A 26,541-nucleotide genomic window follows, 5' to 3' on the forward strand; every position below is an offset into this window, starting at 1 on the left:
AACCTGGAAGAGTGAATCACTCTAAGACTTGGGTCAGTAGTGAAGGCATTGGTTCTGATTGTTGGGAGAATAGGATAAAAAAACAATAATTCTCAGACAAACATTGACGGGTTCAAAGTGATAGATAAAAATTAGTAGTGTAGCAAGTCAGCGGGGATTAGTTGAAGGGGAGTTGGGTTGCCTTAGGATCGCGACAAGTATTGCTCTTTACATGACCGCCTCATCAAGGAAAGACTGCTTAAAATCATCTTATTTCCCTACCCAAATTAGAAACATCAGCTATAAAACAAGACCCTGATATACCGAACCCTTTACCTTGTCTTTGATAGAACAGATATTAAGATTGCGTGAAAATAATTTTGTGAACAAGCATCCGCCTTTCTACTGTAGGTCTACATTATGACATATGATAAAGGAGACCACAACGAGCGGTAAAATAGTGGTCAAGTTCTGCACCGTCCATCTATAGCTGACCTATGGATCCTCTGCTGATAGATGACTCACTGAATGTGGTGGAGGCTTGTGGAAGTACAAGAGGACAGGCTCACTAAGTAATGCATGGAATGGAATAAGGAATGGTGTCAAACACGTATCTGTCATTCCATGCCATGCATTACAATGAGCCTGACCTCCGATGTCTACCTCCACCCGCCTTCACTGACTGATTGACACGAGGTCAACCAAGATGCGTTATGTGCAGATGCAGTGTGTGTAGGACATCAAGAGACTAGAGTGAGGGTATAGTGTGTTTGTTAGGTAGCCTTCGTTAGTTGTTCATGTCCCCTTTGAGTGTAACAGCATGGAATCGTATGCCAGAGACATAAGGCATAGCGAATTGAATGAGACCCTAACCTTAACCCCTAACCACTGACGCTAACCCTGATTGAGAAGCGGGCGAGACATTGGAAAAATGCCACTGCATTTCCAAAGATGCAAAAACATATTAGAACCCTGAACTAAGCAATCAGGAAAAGCCCCAAAGGTTAACTTTCAAATGTCCGAAAAACATCACAAAGTAAAATGCCTCAGCAAGGCTACAACACAACCCCACAAGAGATGCTGACTTGATCAAAACGAACACTGGCTGATCTGACGAGGAAGTCTGAGAGGAAGAGAGGTTCCCTTCACAGGGAATATTAAAATGTAATAAATACGAACGCTTCTGCCTGTCTGGAACAGTCTGCAGTTTAAGTTTAAAAAACGGGGTAAATCTCAACACTGACCACAGAGGAACTTGTCTAAGACGTCCTGAACACTTTTCTAGGACCTCTTCTAAATCTACAGTAAGCCACTGGTAACAAGCAGGGTCATACACTAGGCTAGAGGTGTCTCATGTAACTAACCCACGAGACATCCAGCAACAGGTAACTAGAGACAGTAACAGCAACAAATTGAACTCACACAACACACAGACCTTTTCTACAGAACTTCCCTGTACTTGCTAGTACAGAAGTCTCTGTATTTCTTACCACTATATCACTGAAATACACAACTCACTCCAGAAGACATGGTTATTAACTTAAAGCAGCAGATCAACATATGAACAATAATCATATAAGGACTTTTCAACACATCTGCTGTTATGATCGCATCCTTACTCACATCTCTTGTGAGGTTTCACCGAGCAAATTGAAAACAATTGAAGAGGATTCCTGACGAAAAGTGGTGGTAGGGATTGAACGTTAGCATAGGTAACATAAATAACAGTGATGTGCATATATATCCAGCAGCGAGAGTGGGTGTTTTCCGAGCCGGACTTGGGACAGGAGGAGCGTTGGAGACGTTGCCTGTAGATGGGGGGTTTGGCTGTCCCGTGGCACTCCTGTGGCCAGTTTCTGGATGATTGCTTGTGTTGGCCGTTTGTTAGGGTGACGCTGGTGGACACTTGGAGGGTTGAGGGGGGTCAGGATCAAGGGTCAAGGGTCGGGTCGGTGGATTGCCGTGTCTACCTGGCGGTGGCAGGCTGGACGTGTCCCGGGTAGGAGCGGCGTGTGCTGGTGGCCTGTCTCTGGCGGGCGAGGAAGGATTGTCCCGAGCCCGTGCTGGCGAGCCGGTCCTCTGCCGCCTTCTTCTGAATGGCCATTCCCTGGAGGAACACACAGGGGTTCAGGAGGACAGTCACTCCCAATGACAGGCAATGACACACACTGACAGTGTCACTATCATGACCTGTTCCAAAGCTCCATAGTGTTTTTACCTCAAAACAGGTTGAACATAGTATCCCACAAAGGAGATGGCAAATAGCATGCTATGTTCTTATATAAATATACCGGTATATAAAAAAGGGGAATTGAAAATAATCCCAGAAATAAAATGATCAGCACTCACATGCATTGCCAATGCACACACTTAAACCAGTACCACAACTACACCTCAGTCACATAGAAAAGCCTACAGCGCCCTCTAGTGTTCAAATTGACTAAGCCAGCAGAATGAACATTTGAACATTGTTGTCATGTGCTGTTAAAGAATGCTTAGGCCACTTTACCATGTTGTACCATGCAGACACAATCAGTTTCTCCTCCTGGTCTCTCTGGATCTTCGTCTTGTCATACTCTTTCTGCAGAGAGAGGACACAGAGACAATACCATTCAGTGTTTCCCCTAGGTTTGCTGCCTTGGGGGGGTGGCATGGACCGTGGCATGGACCCCCCCCCCCCCACCAGGGGGTAAGACCCTGCCTCATACCAGTGTCATGTCCAGGGGTGTACTTGTACATTAAGCCGCCTCACGCTACGGAAAACCTATGGGCCATTAGGCTCCAGAACCATCGGTTCTCAAGGCTACTTACGTATGTGGTCTTGACTACCTGTCCACTTTCTCACCTGGTTCTTGCTCTCTCTCTCTCTGGTGCACCATCCTGCTCTCTCTCCTTCTCTCCCTCACTACCCTCCTCTCTCCCTTTTGCTGTCAACCAAAAGGTAAACAAAACAGCCAGAGTATTTATAATCTAATAAGAGGCATAAATTGATCCATATCAATTCATAACATAATTATAATTGAATATTGGATTGCTGTGGGCAATCCAGTCAGATAATCATGTCATTTTGACTTTACTCTCTCACCTGAAAATACATCTTATGTCCAACTATAAAAAACAGACATTTCCAATGCTTCAATCAACTGTCCATGTACTGTAAATATGCCATTATGGTATTACCATGAAGCCCAACTCTAGCAGAATAAGAAAGATAGTATATCTACTTTAAGTAAAATAATAAAGTGCCTCCAGTTAGCTCTTTAGCTGGCAAGTGTGCAAGGAGACTAGCTCATCTCATCACCTCTGAGCTAGCTAGCTTGCTAGTTCTTTGACACTATTTACACTATGGAACTAAAGTCAGACACTTTCTAGTCACGATAATAACGACCAATTTTAACCAACTTTCTCTGTCAGAACACTCAGCAATTATATTTGCTAACGTTTGAACTTGCTTACTCTCAATCTGCAGACATCACAGCCGGCAAAAACTCTCGCGTCTCGCACGCACACTTGCGCAAAATCTTGTATTATTCTCCAGCGCTGGCACAGCGCGAAGTGTTGAGATAGGTCTGGCTATGCGAGACTACGGCGGACTAACGTTACCAACGAGCCTATGGGCTTGCCACTCGCCAGATTCGGGTTGGGTGCGTTTAAAAAACGCGGATATTTTAGCCTGCTTGTCAGATGTTTGGTGTCTACGTCCGTAATAATTCCTCTTTCTTGGGGGGGCGGGGGGTTCCGTTGGGAGGGCGGCCCGCCCCCCCAAGGCAATGGTAGGGGAAACACTGATTTATAAAAACGTATTTATTTTAAAAACTAGAAGACGGGTTGACTAAAACAGATCTATGTATGGCTAGCTTTCCGGACTCGCGTTAAGCCGAATCTTGGACTGAGGACGTTATTTAAATGAAGAATCTTAATATGAATTGGGTTCTAGTCCTGAAGTATACTTAACCTGGGTCAGGGAAGCCGACCCCCTTAACTGCGGGGCTACCAACTTCCTTGGTATTGTGACGGAGATTAAAACGATGCAACATCAGTATTCATTAGGTATTTCTACAGTATTACTACAGCAGCACATGTACACCCCAGTTCCTACCTCCAGAGAATGGAACATCCTCTCCCGCTCCTGGAGCTGGTTCTTCAGGGCCTGGACCTCTGGCGCAGATCCCTGGTTCTGTTTGGGGTCCAGGGTCCGAATCACCTGGAGAGATAGAACCAGTTAAACACACACACACACACACAACACAACACTGAGGAGGAATTGCCAGAACTATTATTTAACTCCATTAAAACTCTCTCTCTAATTCCTTGCATAAAATGCGCTTTAAACTCAAACTTATGTTGGCAGAAAGAAACCTTTGTTTTTTAGGTGTTGTTTTCAATCTGGATAGCTGGGTTGTAGTAGCACAGAAACAACATTCACAGCCACAATATAATTCCTTCATCATAAGTTATTTTTCACTATGAAAAACATAATGCATACTGATAGTCAGAGTCTAGCAGAAATGTATTGCACAAATAGAAATCAAAACTTGAAGGTGCATATACACCATTTCATAAGACACTAGAGGATTAGTTCAATATAAATCAGAAGTTATGGTCAGACGCTCTCTTTCCACACATAGGTTAGTTGATTTTGTTTCTATTTGTTTTTATTTACTTATCTTCACTGTCTTTCTAATGTATTGTATGTATTGTTCTATGTTGACGAGTATTTCTGTTTATATGTTTGTTTTTATTCTTGCCGGGGCCTCTTGGCCAGATCTTCATTGAAAATGAGAATTTGTTCTCAATTGATTTTATCTGGTTAAATAAAGGTCAAATATATATATTTTATATACTGTGTATGCTATATATATATATATATATATATATATATATATATATATATATATATATATATACACGTATATATATATATATATATATATATATATACGTATATATATATATATATATTTTTTTTTTAAGATCCTTACACTCTTGGCCTTCTCCAGGTACTTCTTATATCTCTCTTCCATTTGCTTCATGTCTTCGTCTTTCTTTTTTAAGGCCTCTTCCAACTCTTCCACTCTTTGGGCTGAAATGACAAGAAGAAGGATGGCTTGTTTTGTGCATAGACATTTACAATTTCCATGACATTTACATTAAAAGGCTCTTTCACTCACAGCTCGAGCTGTACTTTGGCTCCAAGTCCTCGATGTAAGCACTCTTCTTCTGGAGTTCGTTGTTGACTTCTCGCATTTTGTCCCTTATGGTTCCCAAAACAAAAGTGAAAGACAGGGAGAGTCAAAACACTGGTCTGAGCACCACTTTTCTTTAAATATGCTTTCTTATGGTTGACTGATTCCACAAACAAAACCGTTATAAATGGTCTTAAGTATAAAATCAAAAACATATTTAGGCTACATCACAGAACAGACTACTTACATGTGTTCGTCATATTTCTTTTTCAGAATGAGGGACTAAAAAAGACAAAAGCAAAAAGGATGATTAGATTCTGTTATAAAACCGAATCATAACAAAACAACCTTCTTGTGTGTTTGAATGGCTTCTGTCAGATGAATACTATAGACTAAAGCATGGCCAACTGGAGGAAACTACACTATGCCGGACAGTTATTAAGCACTTTATAACAAAGCCAAATATACTAATATTATGATTTTTTTTAACATCCATCAAAGATAGAAATATATACAGTATATAATATTGATATAAATATAGTTGGTTGTGTCCAATAGGTCCATGTACTTCCGTGTACCATCCAACAGAGGGCATTGAAAAGCACAAAGTGTCTCAAATTCATGCGATTGTCCACTGATTCAACATACAAGGGATCAAAGATTATATATTAAATATTCAATTGGAAGAATTAATTAAAACTCTTAAACATAATACACATCCAACTGTATGGCTTGGTTTTGTGTGTTGGAATAATCACAAGTGGATTCAACGATTTTCCGGATTTGATTTCCTGAAGAAAATGAAAACTATGAAACCATTGTATACACACTATTATACATACTGGAGCTTCTACTAAGCATGTTCCTTCTAATTATTAATAAGCCATGCATGGAACAATTATATGCTGGGCAAGTCGGAAACAAAGCATCTATAGAGACTAGATTGCACTCAGATTTGAATCTAGGCCACCAGCAATGCAATGCTACAATGGTGAAATGCTGCCTTCTAGCATCCAAGAGGGAACAATTGTATTGATAACAGGTCCCCAAAAACATCAGCAGCATTCTCAACACATGGAACTAATTGCTAATAGAAACTAAACTCTAGTCAGACTAGGGATTAATCTTCCAGCCATACTTACAATCTCCTGAAAGGAAGGGAGCACAAATTAAAAAGAAAATAGGAGGTGATTGACAACACAGAACCAGCAACCCACGGAAAGAGAGAGAATGAGAGAGAGAGAGAGAGAGAGAGAGAGAGAGAGAGAGAGAGAGAGAGAGAGAGATCTTCTGATTGGTTAGTCATGCAGGTAAGAGACACAGGACAAGGAACGGTTGTGTTACATCACACACTCCTGGTGATGTCATCGACGAGAGGAGCCTCTAGGCAACCAGGAGAGCAGCACTAGGCAACCAGGAGAGCCCCTAGGCAACCAGGTGAGCACTAGGCAAATTGCCTGTCACTTCTTAACGGGAGAGGGAGGAAAGCCACTGCCAGGGCTAAAACATGAGTGACGCCACACAAAATGACGACAGACAAAACACAAGGCAGTGTTAGAGTATGTTAGTAAGGCATGACATAAACAACCATGCATTCTATGAACTACTGTCTCACAAAAGTGAGACTGACTAAGATATTAGTTCCAATAAAGTCTCACTGAATGTCTCTATGGACAAAAGGTTCTTCAGAAAGGAACTCAAGCAAGGGGACTAACAGAACAAACACAGGGCTATGAGGGCTGTGACACCATGACACATGAGATACGTGGATGGAGCATTCCAGCACTGGAATCCATGCCATGCATTACAATGAGTAAAAGGACTTCACAGCCATAGGCAATGAACTGGCAGGGTGCGGCTAAATAAGCACTTCATTATGGGCTGAATACTAACGTGACATTTGCACATGTAAATCGAATTGACATGCAAATCTCTTATTGACCTCAATGCACACATTTACGCATAACCCCCCCCCCCAAAATATTTGTGGCGATCGGGTGACCTCAGGTCCACTCGGAGCCAGACAGGTCTTTAGGTGTCAGACAGTTACACGGAACCACCTCTGTTACACGTCCTCAAGTTAGGATTGAGCCCTGTGTTAATAGTGTTATGCTATGCAGACAGAGAGGGAGAGTGTTAGACAGTGTCGATCTGTGAACAGTAGGTTGGTACTCACGTCGTCTGCTTTCGAACCCTGCTCCTGAAGATTCTTAGAGAGCTCCTCCACCTGACTCTGACCCTCGATCAGCCTCTGGTTCACCAGTCTGACAGAGAGACAAGAATCATTCATTAAAATCTGTCTCTGGTACACTAGTCTGACAGACAGACGGAGACATGAACCCTACATTAAATCAGTCTGACAGACAGACATGAACCATAAACGAGCTGACATCTCATTAACGGACAAGCTTTGATAGTGATCTCTGTCCAATCATACACAGTCTGTCAGCCCGCTGTTTCAAGTCCTATGGAGATATGGATAGTGTGTAGTGTGCAGTATGCAGTGTGTAGTGAGCAGTGTGTAGTATATAGTGAGTAGTGTGTGTGTGTGTATGTGTGTATGTGTGTATGTGTAGTATGTATAGTGTGTGTAGTGTGTGTAGTATCTATAGTGTGTGTAGTGTGTGTGTATACCTGTTCTCTGTCTCCAGCTCGTTCTTCCTGCTGTTGGCGTCCTCCAGCAGACTCTGCAGCAGAGCGATCTTCTCGTTGTCCGAGCCCTCCTGGGCCAGTTTCAGCATCTTGTTCTCATGCTGCAGTCTGATCAAACGCTCTCTGGGGACAGGAGGACGACCAAGGGCAGGTTAGTAATTAGCAACAGTAATAATAATAATAATAATAACCTTTATTTATATAGCTCCTTCCATACATAAGAATGCAGCTCAAAGTGCTGGACAATACAGTGCAACAGTGGCCTTCCATAGATATATAGGATAAAACCAGATCTCTTGGCATCTTGTTCGTATTGCGCAAGTCTCATCGGAAGCAACGTAGTACCAAATAAGGGATCAATAATATGTTAGCATCTCGTACAGCAATATGTAGTCAGGGGAGGCAGATATCAGAGATCTTAATATATCTGTGCACCTGCACCAGTGACCTTCTCCAATGACTTTGCACATTTGCACTCTCTCTCTCACACACACACACACACACACACACACACACACACACACACACACACACACACACACACACACACACACACACACACACACACACACACACACACACACACATACACACATACACACATACACACATACACACATACATACATGCATGCATACTACACCATACATACAGGTGCAACTAAAAAAATTAGAATATCGTGCAAAAGTCCATTCATTTCAGTAATTCAACTTAAAGGGTTAAACTTAAATATTATATAGATAGACTCATTGCATTGTACATATGCATGATTATACTTTTCAGAGGGCTGACATTTCTGTATTTAAAATCCTTTTCTTATTGATCTCATGTAATATTAAACATTTCTGAGATATTTAATTTGGGGTTTTCATAAGCTGTAAGCCATGATCATCAAATTTATAACAAATAAAGGCTTTAAATATCTCGCTTTGCATGTAATGAGTCTATATAATATCTAAGTTCAACACTTTAAGTTGAATTACTGAAATAAATGAACTTTTGCACGATATTCTAATTTTTGGAGTTGCACCTGTACGGTACTACTGCTACTACTCACCGCACTATTGATGTTGTGTTTATGCTGCAAAATACTCACAATACTCTACCTTATGCTATTGTTTTATTATTACATTTAATTATTACTACTCGTTGTACTGTTGAGGAGTTAGCTTGCCCTAAGCATTTCACTGCATGTCTATGGCTGTAGTGTGTGTATGTGACAAATCAACTTTGATTTGATTTGGTCAGATACTCTGCTCTCTCTAGTCTCTATCAGGCCACGTCAGCTGGGAACATGCAGACAGCGATGACTCATCACATACACAGAACACTATTCACCAGGAATAAACACAGACCGTAGTGCTGTGGTGTGTGTGTGTGTGTGTGTGTGTGTGTGTGTGTGTGTGTGTGTGTGTGTGTGTGTGTGTGTGTGTGTGTGTGTGTGTGTGTGTGTGTGCAGTGCTGTGCTGTCCCAGGAGACGAGTAAGAGACGAGAAGTGTCAAGGACTTTCAAAAGCTTCTCTAGTGGGGCTGTGTTAGGTAGTATCCAGTGTTCAGTGTTAGGGTGGTAAAACATAAAACAGTTTTTCCAGTGGAGAAGTGTTTAGTAGAGTTTAATGTAACCAGGGGTGGAGGTCTTTAAACAGCTTTTCCACTGGAGAAGTGTTTTGTAGTATTTCGTGGCCTATAGCCATCCGTCCAGGACCAGGGTGTGGCTAACTGCTAACGCTAACCCCAGCCGGAGGCCTGGTTAAGTACTTCCAGACAACAGTCAGACAGACCACAGTGCGCCTCTGGCTAAGGCTAGCTAGCTATAGCTGCCGCAGCAGGGAAATACCAGCGCTGTTAGAAAGCAATTGGGAACAGCCAGGGCCTAGAGGCTGATGTAACTCAGGCATCTGGAGCCGGGGACATTACGTAACGTAACTCTTCCTCTCTGCACACAGCTGGACTACTTATGCCTTATTCCAAAGCAAGGCAGAGAGAGCAGCACAACATTACTGGGCTTGAGGCTATCTGGTTGTGTGGAGGGGCAGAGTTGAATGTCAAACAAGAGGAAACAGGACGGCCAGAGAGGAAAGAGAAGCTAATTAGTTTAGTGCAGAGGAGGTGGCCATCGAATGACGGGCTAATTGTAAATGCATGGAATGGAATTAGGAATGATATCAAATACACTTCCTCCAATGTCTGCCTCCAACCAGCCTCCCCTGGTTTAGTGTAAAAACGTTTTGAAGTTGTCCTATAACAGATGTCGTTAGCCTCGAGAAGTTTGTGTTAACACTAAACAATAACAAACTCCTCTCTGATGTGATGTGTTTTTCCACAAACAATTGTAAACGTCAGAATCCTACAAACGCTATAGGCAACATGAGTGGAAACAGCACAAGATTAATCTATAAAACATTTGGAAAGTATGATAACAAGTGTTGATGTGGGAAAACGAGAAAAAGGAAAATCTAGGTTGTGTTCCAACATATTGCAGCATTCCTCGCACCAAACAAACAACGTGCCAGTGTTGGCTCAAAGTAAAGATTGTGTGGGGAGCATTACGAGGTATGGAATATGAAATATGCATGACTCCCTGACAGGAGGGGTCATGTGTTCTCCGCTCTATGGAATGTCTGGGGGATGCAAAGGGTCCTACCGAATCTCCGGGGTGACGATCTCGGAGGCCAGCGAATCAGAGCCCTCGTTGCCGAGTGGATGAAGGCCTAGAGAGACAGAACGTTGTCATCAGAGGCAGAGACTCATTACACAGGCAGGCAGGCGGCAGAATGTTAAAGAACTCTCGTCAGAGACACCGCTACAAGTGAAAACAAGCGAACAGAACAGCCCTACGGCGGGCGGCAGAAACATGTTTTGAACCTGATTTTAAGGTGGTCTCTGGTAGATAGTCATGCTTCTTGTAAAAAAAGAAGCTAGAGTTTAGACCCATTATCCTCTTTAATGTGCAGTAAGCTCAGTAATGAACTAGGACATGGGAAGGCAACCATTTCTCATTCATGGAGAAGTGTGATTGTGTCAAGAAGATTGACTTGATTTCATTTGACTTGATACATTGCCTGCTAAGGGGACTTTGATGGTAAGCATACATGGTAAGTGGGTTTCTAGAGGTTGGATATGACAGGCAAGAAGCATCACCTGCTGTAAGCTGCCCCTCCTGGGCCTGAACACAACGTAGCTCCTCAATGGTCTCCTTTAGAGAGTCCCTCTCCGTCCTCATACGCTGGAGAGAGAGAGAGCATGAGAGAGAGAGAGAGAGAGAGAGAGAGAGAGAGAGAGAGAGAGAAAGACAGGGGGGGGAGAGAGAGAGAGAGAGAGATGGGGAGAGAGTAAAAAACAGAATGAGCCCCATGTTACATAAAAATGCATCACATGGCTCAATCTTCTCAAAACAGAGCCATGTATGTTGCTGTAACTGTCTCTGTAGGAAGCAGCTGGCTCAATACCCAAGATCAAATCTCTCTGTAAAACATTTATTTTGTGACAGGCAATGACAAACCAACATGGTTCCAAACACATACACTCATATCTCTGCAAATAACAGCTCAGCATAATCTACAGTACATCACTTGATTTGCTTCCTGTTTTGGTTTGGTTTCTACCTCCACATCCCCAAACACGTTCATGGGGGCTGTGATAACGGGCTGAGCATAGAGACGACACACTACCACAGTAAAGTACACTCTACACCACGGAGGACAGACAGAAGCATTTAATACCTACATCTTTTTCTTTTTGGAGCGAGTCCACTTTCTCCTTGAGCCGTTTGTACTCAAACTCCATCTTGTCGGCCTTTTTAGACTCCTCAGACAGTCTGTTCTGGAGCTCGACCACCTGTGGGGAACAGAACAGCCAGTGAGGAACTCAAAAAAACCTTTTTTACAACCTTTAAATACCAGTCCCTGGTAACACGTATTAGTGGCCGTGGCCTCAGGCTTAGCTGTGTGGTGAAGACAGTGCTGTTTGTTTCCTTCAATGTAATGCTTTACTGTACACCCGAAATAAAGTATTTGTGTGTGTGTGTGTGTGTGTGTGTGTGTGTTAACACACTAAACAGTTAGCAAAATATTGCTCAATATCCGCTGTTATTGGTAGCCGCTCAATATGGAGAAGGCGGTGCTTCCTGTACCCATGAGCGGGATACTGTCTGTCTTATAGTATTGATCAACCCACTGGTCTGGTGCGAATAACATCCTGTGTGTGGCAGAACTGGTTGTTGGCTCAGCATTACTGTAACAAATTGTTTCCAGGATGTCAAAATGCACTGTTAGTATTTATGTCCTTTAGAATTGTACTTTGTATGTGGACATAAATGAAGCATTTAAAATGTGTGTCCATTCGTACCTGTCTCTTGTAGGTCTCCAGCTGTCCTCGGGCTGTGTTGGCCTTCCTCAGTTCCTCCTCCAGGCTGACGGTGTTCTGCATGTACACAGTGTTCTTCTCCTCCAGCAGCTTCACCTGTCTCCTCAGGTCTCCCAGGTCCTCCAGTTTCTTCTTGTACGAGTCCACCATGCCCTCCAGCTTGGACACCTTGTCAGAGGAGTGTCTGCCACACCGGACACACAAACTCAGGTTAGGATTTGGTTCACTGGGGGGTAACTATCAGTAACACAAGTGCTAGACAGATCTGGGTTCAGTAGTATTGTTCTATTTGAGGGGGTGATTTTAAGGGGGTGATTTCCCTGGATCCTGGTTAAGGATTAGAAAGTAAGTTATTCTTACTAAAAAACTAAAGTAGTTCTTTCAATGGTGATTCCCCATATGGTATTGAGTCTATGGCTAGGCTTGGTAGTCATGGGTCTGGGGAACATGCCGAATATGTGCTTGACAAAAACCACCAAGTATTTGTAAGAAAACCAATGCTAATTTGACCCCTGGTGTTAGAAAATAACTGTGGTAAAATCCCAACAAAGGCATAATGTTCTGTGGTTCTGACCTGAGCACATCCATCTCGTCCTTCAGCGACTGGGCCTCGTCAGCCAAGGAGGTCAGCTCCTCGTTCTGCCCCCTCAGCTCCACCAGCTCCTTCTCCAGCTCCTCACAGCGGATCCGGTAGTCGTCCTTTGCTGCCTCCAACCTGCAACGCCGCAGACAGACACACGGACACTTCAGAGGGAGAGTCCGAGGTCACAAAGCATCTAAAGCTTGAATGTAACGCTGCAATCAAGTGCTCTTCGGACATGGCAAGACATAGCATAGGATTGGTTGAGTGTGAGGTAGCGCTAGAGTGAGAACCTGAGTTGCCCATTTGGAAATGTCCAAGTTTCGAAATAGGTATTAGCCTATATACTCGATGTTGCCAAAAGAGTGGCAAAATATGAATGAATGGAGTGCCTAGCCCTAGTCCCACCAGGTCCCAGTGAAAGTGGGCAGCACAAATCATATGTGAGCCAGAGTGAGAACCTCAAGCCCCAGACACTAGTGAGACACCTTAGGCCCTAGACCAGAGTGAGACCCTCAAGCCCCAGACACTAGTGAGACACCTTAGGCCCTAGAGGGTTAGAGTGAGATCCCTAGCCAGGCCCCACTAAGCATGCTTTACCTGCATAAGGGTGTACCGGGCGAGGGGAGGGGCTGGCACTCCCAGCTCAACAGGGACACCTCTGAGACAGAGAGCCTGTTGTGAGGTAGGGTTAAATGGGCCTGGTGGTTAGTGGCCTATTCTGTCCTGTATGACTCTGGCCCTCATCCAAGGCGAAGGGAGTCCATTCATTCACTCACTCACTCGCTATTAAAAGGCCGTAAGGGTGTATTTATAGGGCTTTAATCTGTATGGAGAGCGAAAAAGGCTTTTGTGGGCAGCCCCAGGCCTATGGGAGGGGAAGATCAATAGCGTTCTAACCCAATCAATCTCTCAGGGTGAGTAACGGCACCTCTTTAGCAGGGACCCGCTATAGCTCACTCCCAGCCTTACCCCTATGGTGCCGGTAGGACCGTATCTACATCTAAACACACAGGGACTGCATGTGACTACTGTACAGGAGGCAGAACCAGTCATGCATGACTGTAGCTGCCCTATAATCAAGGTGGAATGTGGAAAGTGGAGTGGAGTGTAGTTAACCCCTAAAGAACCACCAGCTTCATCTCATTCATGGACGGTGCGAGACCACAGGTTGAGATGAGGCTGAGAATCCCCTACACCTCCCCTGTACAGCGAGTATGCGGTAGATTTACATGAGTGTCAATTGGGCAACTTCACCCTCCTCTAATGGCAGGGCTCCCCTTGCCTAGGCCTGACTACCCCTCTGTTTCACCCTCTCCACTACACGACCCAGCTTCCTTACGCCCCCCCCCACCCTTCCTCCCTGTGACCCTCCATAAGCCCCTACCTCCCTTCCCCTACTAAGTACCCGCCCCCTCCCCTCCCCCCACATCTGCATCTGCCTCCCCAACCCCCCCGCCAGCCTGTACCCCCCCCCCCGCCCCAGGGCCTCACCTGAAGGTCTCCTCTTGGAGCTGCTCCAGCTGGGTCTGCAGCTGCAGGTGCCTGCGCCCCGCAGGGCTGTTCAGGTCCTCGATGGAGTCCGACTGGTGGAGTCGCTCCATGAGGATCTGGTTCTCGGCCAATAAGCCGCCCTTCTCCTCCTGCAGCGCCGCCACCTGCGGGTGGGAGAAGAGTGGGGGAGGGGGGGGGGGGGGGGTGGAGGATGGGACTGGTGAATTTCTGAGGTGTTTTTGAATGGACAGGTTGTGTACAGGTATCTTAGGTGGTGACAAACGAGGGGAGGACAACATCAATAATGTATACAATGTCTGCTATAAGACTAGAATGTTTCGAAAGTAATATCTAATAATAATAATAATCTATATATGAAAGTTTAACTATTTTAAACACATTTTCCTCAACAAACTTTTCTATATATTTCTTATCTTATCTATATATATATATATCAATTATTTTTTTCATTCAGGAAATAGAAGCAAGCACACAAACCAAACAATAAAACGCAAACCCAACAAACTCTTACAGTGCCAACGGGGCATCATGCAGTTGTGGCTTTATCGACGTGATGGGCGGGACCAAATTCCACACAAAAGCAAAGCAGCAGTGTTTTTCCGTTTTTTTTTAAGACAGTCATGGTGGAGGTAAAATCAGTAGCAGTGACAAGCTCAAGTGAAATGTTTTCCAGCTGAAGCAAGCTAACACACAGCCTCCTGTAGATAACACTGCTATATAGAGATCATTGCTTCTGCCACATATCCTGACAAAATGAGGATCGTTTCACAGGTAATATAAAGGTGAAACCTCTTCAATAGGCCCTTTTCTGTTTCCACTCAGAATAGCTACCAGAGCAGCTAGCCACTTTCTCATAGAAGCAAACGTTGACTAATTCATGGCGCTCTGAAGTCAGAGAGCTGTTGATGTATAACTGGATAGACCAGCCCATTGAGGGGGTTCACTGGTAGACTAATTCCCCTATGGGGATCTGTTAACGAAGACCCAGTTTGTCATCTTACATCATTCCTCCATGACAAACTAATCGGCAACAGCTTAATTCACATTGGAGGCAATGACCCTCCAACACCCTCGGTGGTCATCAGCTCCTGTGGACCGTTCAATGACCACCTGTGGCCATCAACAAGGCCTAATTGCTATTTGGCCAAGCAACAAGATTCAAGAATGAATGGCGTTTCTCCTAAACTCTTGGTGGTACGAGGGAGAAAACTGCAGAGATGACAGAGTTGCTAAGACCCCAAGCCAAGCATGTCCTGTCGTTGCCATGGGAGCACTTGGTGACACACAGGTGGGGTTAACATGGGGAAGGGGGGGACGACGCATTAGTCTGGGGTGTGGTGACACACAGCACTGAGTTTGACAGGACAGCTGATGCGCACGCACACACACACACAATTAAAGGGGGGGAGGCTGGATTTCAAAAAGAGATGCTGTTAAAAGCAAACTGAAAATCCAGGGCTTTTCACACGCCAAAAACATCAAGGATTGAGACAAAATTATATAAAAAAGGCGAATTTACCCTCTCCTCTAGTTCAATATACTCTAACCTCAGTCTATCTCGCTCCTCTTGAACATGGACCGCCTTCAAAGCAAGGCACAGAGTATGACGTTTCAGTTAAGGGTCAGGAGAAGAGAGGTAAATTAAATAGAAAAGAAAGCATTTATCTGGAAAAACAATGCATAGTTTAAGCAAACTTGGTTGTGGCAGGGCCATCGTCTTTAGAGCGAACTGTCAACATTGGCATTGATCAGGCTGTTTAAATCATTGCACTGGGCATATTAATTCAACAAATCATTTCATACAAGTTTGAACTTGGGCCATCAGAGATTCTGTCTCTGCGCTATTATGAGACAGAACAGGTCAAATGCCTACCTGCATATCCAGCTCGTGACATCTCTGGGCGATCTCTTCCTTAGTGGATAAAGCATCGTTGAGCTCCTCCACTGTCTTTTTGAGCTGAAAGGACGAATAAATAATATTGTTAAAAGAACATGGGCCCGACCGGGTCGTATTGGGCCAAAAGGCACAATGAGAGAACTTCTTACCTGTCTATCAAGATCTACAAACGACTCATTTCCTCCCACAACTGGAGACTCTTTGCTCATCAGCTACGACACAGGGAGCACACAGAAGTGTAATGAATAATGAGTAGAAGGAATGTCAATCATTGTTGTATGTAATCATGTATTCATTTACAGGCTGGACATAGCGCCGGTGCGGGTCACCAGTTGTCCATTCCTGATGTATTAGAAGTAGAGGACAGGAAAGCATTGTCCAATATAAACCTTGACAGCTTCTATGGCACTTCAATCTTCAATAAAAGCCTACCTCTTGAATGGCTGTCATGACAACGTGTTGCACAGATTCCTCCATCATCATTATGGTCTGAATGTACTCTGGAGTGGCAAAGAAAGACCACAAAATGTCAACGTTCGTATTCAACTAAAAACCCTCAACGGAAAATGGACTTGACAATGAATGACTGAATGGCATTAAACCATGAACCTTAGAACTGCAGTATGTGAGAACATTCACATTCATTAACCAAACTCAATACATCATCTCGGACAAAGCCGGGATGGATCAAAGAGATTTACACTCACAGTATGAGTGTGCAAAAGAAAAACACAATAACCTTGAGCTCACCTAGTCTCACTCAGTCATACAGCGGATGTTGACAAGAATACAAAGGTCTACTAGACAGAATAATACCAAACCGATTTCCAGAGGATGCAGTGTTTCCCATACATAGGCGAGACGCCATAGTCTAATTTGTCCCGCCAAAGTCTCATAATAACAAAGTATTTTTAGCGCTGTTTTCTTTTTTCTTATTTTTTTTACCGCATGTTTCAGCGCTGCTGCGGAAAGTGTTAGACATTTTTTTTCCTGATGCATTTTTTAAATATGTGGTCCACCCGCCACAGTCTTGCAAAATACTGCAGGAAACACTGGGATGATCGAAACGGTCCGCACCTTGTTTCTGCTCACAGTTAACGGCACACCCTAGGATGAGCTGCAGCATTCTGCCCAGCTCGGCGGCATCGGAGTGTTCCCCGATCATGTTGAGGTCTGGGAGAGTGAAGTCGTTGATCTGCTGGCCCAGAATCTGGACAGGAAATACAACACAAGTCTGTGTTTTATAGCTGTCATACAGGATGGGGGCACACAGAGGGGGACACAGGAAGCTGTTACATCATCCACCCTCTCATCAAGTTCTGTCACACTGTATTGTAGATTTGTATTTGCTTACATTCAATTCAATACATGGCCAGTTACTGTACTACACGTCCATACCGTAGATTTAGCCTAAAACTAATTCTCTTACCTCATGGTTGTAATCCAACATGCCTTTCAAGATTTTCTTTAAATTGCTGATCTGAAAAGGGAGAGGGACATGTGAGGGGACAACTATGGAAAGTGATATCTAATAACACAGATACAAGATTAGAAAACAGGAATTATACAGAATCTATGACAAAAAAGCAAATAGCAACATCAACTCCTGAGTCCTCTGAGCCAGATCAACATGGTCCATACCTTTAGTCTCCAGTTATCCCCCACATCAGGCTTAATCCTGCTGACCCAGCTGTCACTGAAATACACAATATCTCTGGAAAAAAAGTAAGATGGGAATCAATAAAACTTTTTACAGTTTCAAAAGAATAAAACAAGGAAAAAGGCCTTGTGCAAAAGTTTGAGAACCCTGTCAGCTAGTACTTTGTATCTCCTCCTCTGGTAAATATATAACAGCTTGCAAATGCTTCCTGTAGACCGCTAAGACAGCTAAGAGTTTTCCTCATTCTTCCTGGCAGAACACCTCTAGCTCAGTTTGAGATCTCTACACAGATTTTCAATAATATTCAAGTCTGGGGACTGTGATGGCCATTCCAAAACCTTCATCCGTCTTTCCTGGAGGTACTTCATGGTTGATTTTGAGGTATGCTTCGGGTGATTGTCTTGCTGGAATACCCAACCTCTCTTCAACTTCAATTGGACTGACCTTCGAACATTACCGGTAGCCTCTAAAATGTCTTGATATTTGGTGGAATCCATTCTTCCTTCCACCCGCACAATATTGCCTGTGCAAACAACTTGCTTTAAAATGTGCAGAAAGGTGTCATGTTTAACTTTGTAGCATGTAGTGTTCAGGTTTGCTTTCAATCACCTCGAGATTAATTGTAGCAGACATTTAAACCAGGGGTGCCCACATTTTTGCACCCCACTGTATAGCCTACAGCGTAAGGCTAACAATGTTGGGACTGCCACTCCAAAGGTTGGTTTGGACGGTTTCAGGTATCTAATAACTCATGGGCCAGTGGGTTTCAGATCATCCTTAACTTTGTCTCTATCTTTTAAGACACACTTACATTTTCTGCAGGGCTTGGGCCATCACTATCCCGCCCGTGAGGTCTTCCACTGTTTGGCATGGTGCCTCCACTCCAAATGTTTGAATCTGAAGAGAGGAAATGTAATTTAGAATAGCAACATCCATCCCCTCTATCTCCAAAAGGGCATTGTTTGAAGTGAAAGGTTACTGGGTCATCGTAACACCATAATTTAGGCTATCTCTCCCTGTTCACCCCTCACATAAAACTGGGCCATTGCCTTGGTCTCAGACACACACAATTTGAAAATAAAAGTAGGCTATTTGTTTGAGCCTTGAAGCTACTCTGACATAAGGCAATCATTTGTAGAAAATAAGTAGGACACTAGTAGACCACGACTTTGGGATGACATTTAAAATATTCGAATTAATTGGGTACAATGACATCCTTTGGTTTTTGGTTAAAACATTCTAATATTAGGAGATTTTAGCAGTGCACAATAGATTTTTTAAAAGTGGACTGTATGAGGTTCTTGTCCTTGTCCGACTTTGAAGGTGAGAAAACAAGTATGGAATGTTGGAATTTGATGGTACTATCCCTTTAATAGACTTCCACTGGCCCTCAGATGAACCAGCAATGTTGTCCTCCTAAACACCCCCATGCTGCCATCAGCCAGACATCACGTGGTCCTGTTTCCTCCACGTCCTTCAGTGGTTCAATGCAGTGTGTCGTGTCAACACAGCTGTTGGACTACTCGGCTCACTCCCTCCACCTTCCCTTCACTCTTTCCCTCTTTCTGTCACTCTCTCTCCCTCCCTCTGATTTTCCCTTTACTCGTTCGTTCCTTCTTTCCTTCTCTCACTTTCTCCCTCTCTGCCTTTCCCACCGTATTTCCCCCCCTCTCCCTTTCCTGTCCCTTCTTCTCTGTCTGCCTCACTCCCTTTCTTTCCCACTCTCCCTCCTTCCATCTTTCCCTCTTCCTGGCCTCTCTCTCTCTCTCTCTCTCTCTCTCTCTCTCTCTCTCTCTCTCTCTCTCTCTCTCTCTCTCTCTCTCTCTCTCTCTCTCTCTCTCTCTCTCTCTCTCTCTCTCTCTCTCTCTCTCTCTCTCTCTCTCTCTCTCTCTCTCTCTCTCTCTCTCTCTCTCTCTCTCTCTCTCTCTCTCTCTCTCTCTCTCTCTCTCTCTCTCTCTCTCTCTCTCTCTCTCTCTGAAGCCTAGTCTGACAGGCTTCTCATCAAAGTGATGAACTGAAAGTGAAGTAAATAATTCTCCATCTCTTAGCAAGCTCAAGGAACAGAAGCTCTGCCTTGCAGTGAGTAGCCGTGGCCTGCTTGTCTGACAGTGTGATAATGGGTCCTGCCTTCCACTGTGTGAGCTAAGTAAATAAACAGACACAACAGGCTTAAACACTCCACACAGCAGGGGTAGAATTGGCATTTGCATTGGTCCACGTAGACCGAGGGTGAAACGAATAAAAAAAACACACACACAGCCTACAGCACATAGATCTCATCAAGGACATAGGCCTATGACGTGCATGTCTAAGTATTGCAAAATGCCGACTACATGGAACAGCACCTGGTGAACATCAGATTGCTTTCAAATCCCTGGAGTCAGATAACATAGCGACAGCGATAGTTAGGCTATCTAGAACAGGATCATTAGTATGTAGCCTGTCCTAGACTTAGACTGGGACAGCACAGCCAGGTGTACCCAACCGCAGGAAGAAAGGGAGGTCACCTGCCACTAGCCCATAGTGAGAGACAGATGATGTTGCTACTGCCTTCCACAGCTTTCCTATAGAGCAGTGTCTCTTGTTTCTCTGACCCAGCTGTTCCGCAGTGAACAAGAACAGTCACCAAATGAGGCATTTTCTGGGGGTTCATGTTTTCAAAAGGGACACTGACCCTTTGTCAGTGAGCAGCACCTCACACCGAACGTGGCAGAGCCCAGTCTGTCCGTCTCTATAGTGCCAGGTCATGAAGGAATACTCTCGTCTACTAGTCAAGTCAACACAGAAGCAGACTGTAAAAGGACACTTTGTCTACAGGGTTTCATCTAGATGCAGGCCTAAACAAGCTGGTGGTGATTACATCAGACTGCAAGACTCTGACAGTCCCTACTCAGCTATTCCACCCACAGGAGCAGGAAGTTCAGAACTGTCTGTCCATTGGCCATGTTTTGCCACTTCGGAGCAATGTTAAAGCCAGCCAGTCAGCCCAGCCCAGCCCAGCCCACCCAGCTCAAGACTGGGCACATTGCCAGGGAGGGCTGGACCCACAACATTGGAGGCTGTTACGTAACCGTATTACTAGGGAAGTGGTTCACCTCAGCCTGTGACACTTTAACTTCCTGCCCAAGTCCACAGAAGAGAGGTCTTTGTTGTGGTAGGGAAGTGGGAGAAGGAGGTAGGGAGGAGAGGGTGAGCGCCAGGAACTAAGGATGCACGATTGTATCAGCCGATTTTGCTTTAAAAAATCAGATAATTTTTTATTGATTATTACCTGGCACATTCATTAACAGAGAATGTTCTTAATTTGTAACAATAATAATAATAATAATAATAATAAGTGTACAGCATTAAATAAGGGATATGGTGAAACGTCTCATAACAGCCTTTATGGCTGGTCGGGGGCATTCTGGGCATTTAAAGCAGGGGAAAGGATCGTCGTTGGTGGTCCAACTTCTCACTGTTGTGTCATGCAGAGGGGACACTCCTCTGTGGTGGGACGTGGGAGAGTAGAAAACTTGTGCTTAACAAAAAAATAAAGTAATCCGCCCAAGTTGGTTTCACAGTAGAACCCTCCATGAAAACAAAACACTTCAGCAGAACAAACTGTTTCATACATGATATTCTAATAATTTAGCAGTCTCCCTGGAGTACGGTAACTTAGGGCTAAGTGCCTTACTCAAGGGCACACTAGTGGTAGTGTTCCCAGGTGGGATTTGAACTCATGACCTTCTGATCACCAGTCCAACTCACTATCCCCTAGGACACCACTACCCAGCATGGACAATGCCACCTTCTTTACCAAATCATGTTGGATTTAGGTTATTAAATAGATTGAATTAGGAGAAGGTCATTCCATCTTGAATCGTCATCAGACATTTTGAAATAGTACATAGACTAGTTATCAAGACACAAAACTATACGCAGTAGGCACTGGGCATCACAGCTCTACAATCCAATTCATGTCATAATATGAGATACATAAAACATAGGACATAGCTACAAAGCACCGGCCACATGAGACTTTGTATGTGAGGATTACAAAGCAAGGCAATTATAGGCTTATCAACATCTGTGGGGCAAAACAATTCTCCAGCTTTCATTCCCAGCTGTTCATTTCAGGCTCCAGATTGCCCCACTTATCTACAGCATTAGAGGAACAGCCTGAAGGCCCTCTTCAGGCTACACCTTAACTGTCCCTCCTGAGACATCTACTACCAACCTGCACTGTTTCTCCTGAGACACCTACAGGGTACCCTGTACTGTTTCTCCTGTGTCCTAGAAAAAAATCACGATGACTGCCAGCGGCACCAGGCCTGAGCATAGATTACTTTTTCCTGCTATGACTAGTGGATAGATGATTCACTTAATTAGTCAAATGTATTGATTGTAAGTCGCTTTGGAATAAGGCGTCTGCTAAATGCCAAAAATGTAAATAACTAAATGTCAAGGTTGGAGAGGTCACTGAGGAGAATATGAGGATTCTCATTAGAAAAACACAACAATCAACCTCAACATAAGGCATGGGTGAGCCACAGATGAATCATATCAGTCTGTGACATATACAAGCCTAAGCCATTCCCCTGTGCCCAGCCCCAGAATAGTAAAAAATATAGAAATCTGACAATTAAAACTGCAGGTATGTAAGCGATGACTGGCTACACTGTCACCTGCATTACAGTTGCTTGGCTGGTCCTGAAAGTGGTCATGCCCCCAGACTTTGATATGGGTGAGTTCTCCCTGCCTCGTGACGCTCCCCATCCAGTGTTTCGTCTGCTCCATTTCACTTGAACTACAAGACGGTGGGAAGGCATCTAGAAAATATAGGCCAAGTCATCGTCTGTTAGCGTCACTGCGGCACACAGCTAGCCACTTAGCGCTAGGCTTCTGCTCTGGGCTTGGAAACCAGGCGAAGCTGACAGCAATACTGGCTATCTTCTGGCATTGGATGGGAATTAGCCTAGACTACGAATCAGTTCCAAGCAGAGAGACATGTAATAGCAAATAGGTTGCAATTGTCTGGGGACCTTACGCATCACTGCAGGTGATTTTCATGCTGACCAGAGTAGGCCAACCCAAGGTGTAACGTGATTGTACTACTTGACAGCATTTCTTGTGTCTCATTCGCAAGGTGTTTTTTTCCCCTCAGGGTCATGGCCTCCCCTGAACTATTTAATTAGAAATATTTCAATTTCTTAGGAGAACATTAGGTCAAGCCGTTCCCTAATCCTTATCAATCAGTAGATAGTCATCAAGGCCATTATCCCTGCGTCAACTCATCTCTCTCAGAAGCTTATGAAATAAGTGTGAGGAAGGAACGCAAATGAACCCCTCGAGATGAAATTAAATTAAATAAAAATGAAATTATGACACAGGCCAAATTTATAGAGTTAAAGCAGCTCATGGTCTGATCTTTTTAGGTAATACGATAAATAGCCACTTATGATTCTTGGGCACAGATTATTCTAACTAGTCCTAATAGCCTAACTATTGTGTTTCTTACAAAGAACTTGGAAAAGGGATATGCTGTGTCCACCAGCTCAGCACTGCCTGTATGGATGACGACCAGGCTTTAAATTTAGCCCTCACATGCTGCTTCGGAAACCCTACCCTGTGACACTAAACTCTGTCTAGCAGAGAGAGCCAGGGACACTTGGAGTCCACAAATCATTCGTCAGCCAAACCCACCAGTTCCTTACAAACCGAAAGGTCCACTTTAAGAAACGAGCTATGGTTCAAGGTCCAGCAGTCTTCTTGAGACAATAGGCCCACGGGCTACTCTGATTAAATCCTAATTAAATCTGGTAATATAAATCTGCTAATCATGTTTGGGTTCCTGTGTGACAAAGCCTCCATGGCCCTTATGATTTTGCAGGCCTATTCAAAATATTGTCGGCCCTGTAGGCGGATTGTGTTTTTCCAAAAAAACACTGATCCGTTCTTCCACTTCAGCACCTTCCAATTTCCGTATTTCTGAGCTGTTTTGGGGTTACATTAGGCCTGTGTTAGGAACACTTGTGTTGCTTACTATTCTATATATTGTGAATTAAATTGTATGAAACAGCCTACTCCTTTTCCAAATGAGCCACCCTTAGCAGTCAGGCAGAGATCCCAATGTCATCCATAATGAGAGAAAGATCAAAAGAGGAAATCCACTCCCACACAAACACTTCAGAATGTGAGGAAACAGATGGGAGGGGAAACAATCCCACTCAGTGGAAAATATAGGCTAATCAAAATAAACACTGTGCAGCCCATTTAGGAAGGCAATAGTACATAGCCTGGTTAATTTGAAGTGAAATATTGTCTAGACTGCTTGCTCCATATGTTGCAACATAGTTAGAGAGAAAGTGGCTATGCTGACAGGCTATGCTGTAGAGAGGCCTAATGAAGGGTTCAGGAGTCTGACTAAATGTTGTATGTCCCTTCTAAAACAATGATATTATATTATATTAATTTCTGAGTGAGCTAAAGCTTTGGGGGAGCCAAAGGGTTCAGTGCAGGCAACCGCCAACATATGCTTGCTAATTGGTAAAAGCACAGCTCTCCAGTTGGCTGTCACAGATTCAGTGACTTTTAGCAGCACTGCTAACAGCTATGTGAGGAATGTGAGCCAACCACATTATTTCCAGGGAGAGGAGCAGCCATTCAGTCTTCGCACAGAGCTCTGCAGTTAGGCTAATGCTAATCTCGTCAATATGAATGCTTTGAGCTTCTGTGGCTAAGTTTGTACCAGTGACATGATTGCAGAGGACTGCAATGATTGGATAATGCTTTTTAACTTCTTTAACTTACACACTACAATTGTACAATAAGATCTCCCCTGATGCTGATGAGTTGAGGTTTGGTGGAGTGGATATAGGCTAATCCTTTGGGAGGGTATCAAAACTAAAAGATCAGCCCAATCACAGAGACTGAGACATGATGACTGAGAGTATGTGTCAGAGGAAGATGATTGGGTGGGAAACAAATCTATCTGTCTGGGTCTGGGACACACGCTACTGGACCTAAAACTGTCTTTGTCCATAAAGCTGTTGAACTACAAGGACCAGGGTCCATTACTAGGCTACTCTGTTCTATATATACAAGTTAGTCACCAGCAGCAGTCCATGGGAGAATTTAGTGCACTATATTTAATGTATCCACTTCCATTTGTTGACACACAGGCAGCTTCTGTAGTGTTGACAAGGTCCCATAGGGGTGCCCTTCAATGTCGTTGAATACCCTGGAATGTTGTTGACATCCCTGTCAGGCACACCGTTTTAAATCACAGCAATAGGTAGGGCCGATATCTACCAGAAGGCTATGTCACAAAGCAGGATCAGTGAGTCAACCAGCTGTTTTAAATATTATGAACGTTTTAATGTATCATTGCATTGGTGTAATCATCTAGACTGACTCACTTTCTTGATGAACCTGAAAAACAGAGATAAACCTGCCTTTTGGTTATTATCATACATTTATCCACATCCAGATCTGTTGATTGTGTACTACTAACTAGGCCTATGCCACTAAAGCAGGGTCTTCTCCACTCAGGTCAAGTCCTATTTCTATGGGTGGACTAAACCTACTATGATAACAATATCATCATCGTGAAGCCTATCTTCCCACAATATGAACCATTATTACCACCAAAAAGCCTCTAGGAACCAAAACTAAGAACACTTCTTAAGACAGCACTGCTAGGGGCCCGATCACAACAACAACACACATGAGATGTCATGAAATAGCGTGTGAAATTCTTGCTTTTCCCTTTAAAGTAGCCTCATTGTAGCGTTAGGCATAAATAGTGACATGTCATAAATGTCAAGATGCTTGCTTAACCAACTTGTCTTAGATAGCTAGATAATAACTCTGCACTGCACTTTATATACAGCACTATCCATGCACTGTCTGTCCTGTGTTGTCCTGTTTTTGCATTTGTATTTGTACTTGTTTTGTTCATGTATATGTGGAAAAAGGCATAAATGCACCTTCTGTAATGCCAAAACAAATTCCTATATGTGTCAAGCATAATGGCAATAAACGTTATCTGAATCTGAATCTGAATCTGAAAAGATAGCTAGATCATTATTAGATCCACGCTAGTGCCATAGCTACACGTCCTCTCACTGACAGCAACAGAAGCTTCTATCGAAATGTGAACCTTTGTTTTCTTGAGAACCCATTTAGCTAGGTTAGTCTCTCATACGCACCCATGTCAAGAGGCTCTCGCACAGTTCCACTCGGTCCACAGAATCCACAGAAGTACTCATCGTAGTTAAATTAATCCTCTTCTTTATCCCAAAAAAGGGGCTAGCAGCTAGCCAGCTAAGCTAGTAACGGAGATGACTTCAACCCAACCAGACACGTCTGATGATCTCGATGATCAAAACGAGGAATTAAAGCTAGCTACCATTTAGCTATGTAGGAAAGATGGCTTAGCGAATCAATGATCTGACAGGACAGATACGGTCCCACCCGCTCCGTATTCACGCATATAAATATATCCAGCGTCGATGGTTAAATGTTATTTTTTATCATAAACAGAGACAGAGTCGAGACACACACACCACCGGTCTGTCCCCTTCACTCTGCCAACGGGCTTTTCTCCAACCAGCTGGGGACCTAAAGATGCCACCCCGTAGGACCAGGGGGGGTATTCCATCAATGTTGCTAAAGGAAAATCCTGGCTTATTTTTTGATAACTTCTCGCGAGACTTATCAGAAT

General features: G+C 43.8%; 1 protein-coding gene across 1 annotated transcript; it reads right to left on the reverse strand.

The window, feature by feature from the left end:
• Positions 1-1,175: 1,175 nt before the first annotated feature.
• On the reverse strand, positions 1,176-26,087 carry hook3 (hook microtubule-tethering protein 3). The gene is made up of 22 exons (XM_080530100.1): positions 26,027-26,087; positions 18,646-18,731; positions 17,816-17,888; positions 17,604-17,654; positions 17,252-17,384; positions 16,607-16,674; positions 16,324-16,386; positions 16,151-16,234; positions 14,257-14,420; positions 12,757-12,897; positions 12,165-12,366; positions 11,544-11,654; positions 10,959-11,043; positions 10,462-10,528; positions 7,800-7,940; positions 7,342-7,429; positions 5,413-5,447; positions 5,151-5,233; positions 4,962-5,062; positions 4,079-4,183; positions 2,489-2,560; positions 1,176-2,086 (listed from the first exon to the last, which is right to left on the reverse strand). The coding sequence occupies exons 1-22, from the start codon at positions 26,084-26,086 to the stop codon at positions 1,946-1,948; spliced, it is 2,154 nt and encodes a 717-aa protein (XP_080386226.1). The 5' UTR covers position 26,087; the 3' UTR covers positions 1,176-1,945.
• Between the last annotated feature and the right edge of the window lie 454 nt (positions 26,088-26,541).

Source organism: Nansenia antarctica (assembly GCF_963989245.1).
Source record: "Nansenia antarctica genome assembly, chromosome: 4".
NCBI lineage: Eukaryota > Metazoa > Chordata > Actinopteri > Argentiniformes > Microstomatidae > Nansenia > Nansenia antarctica.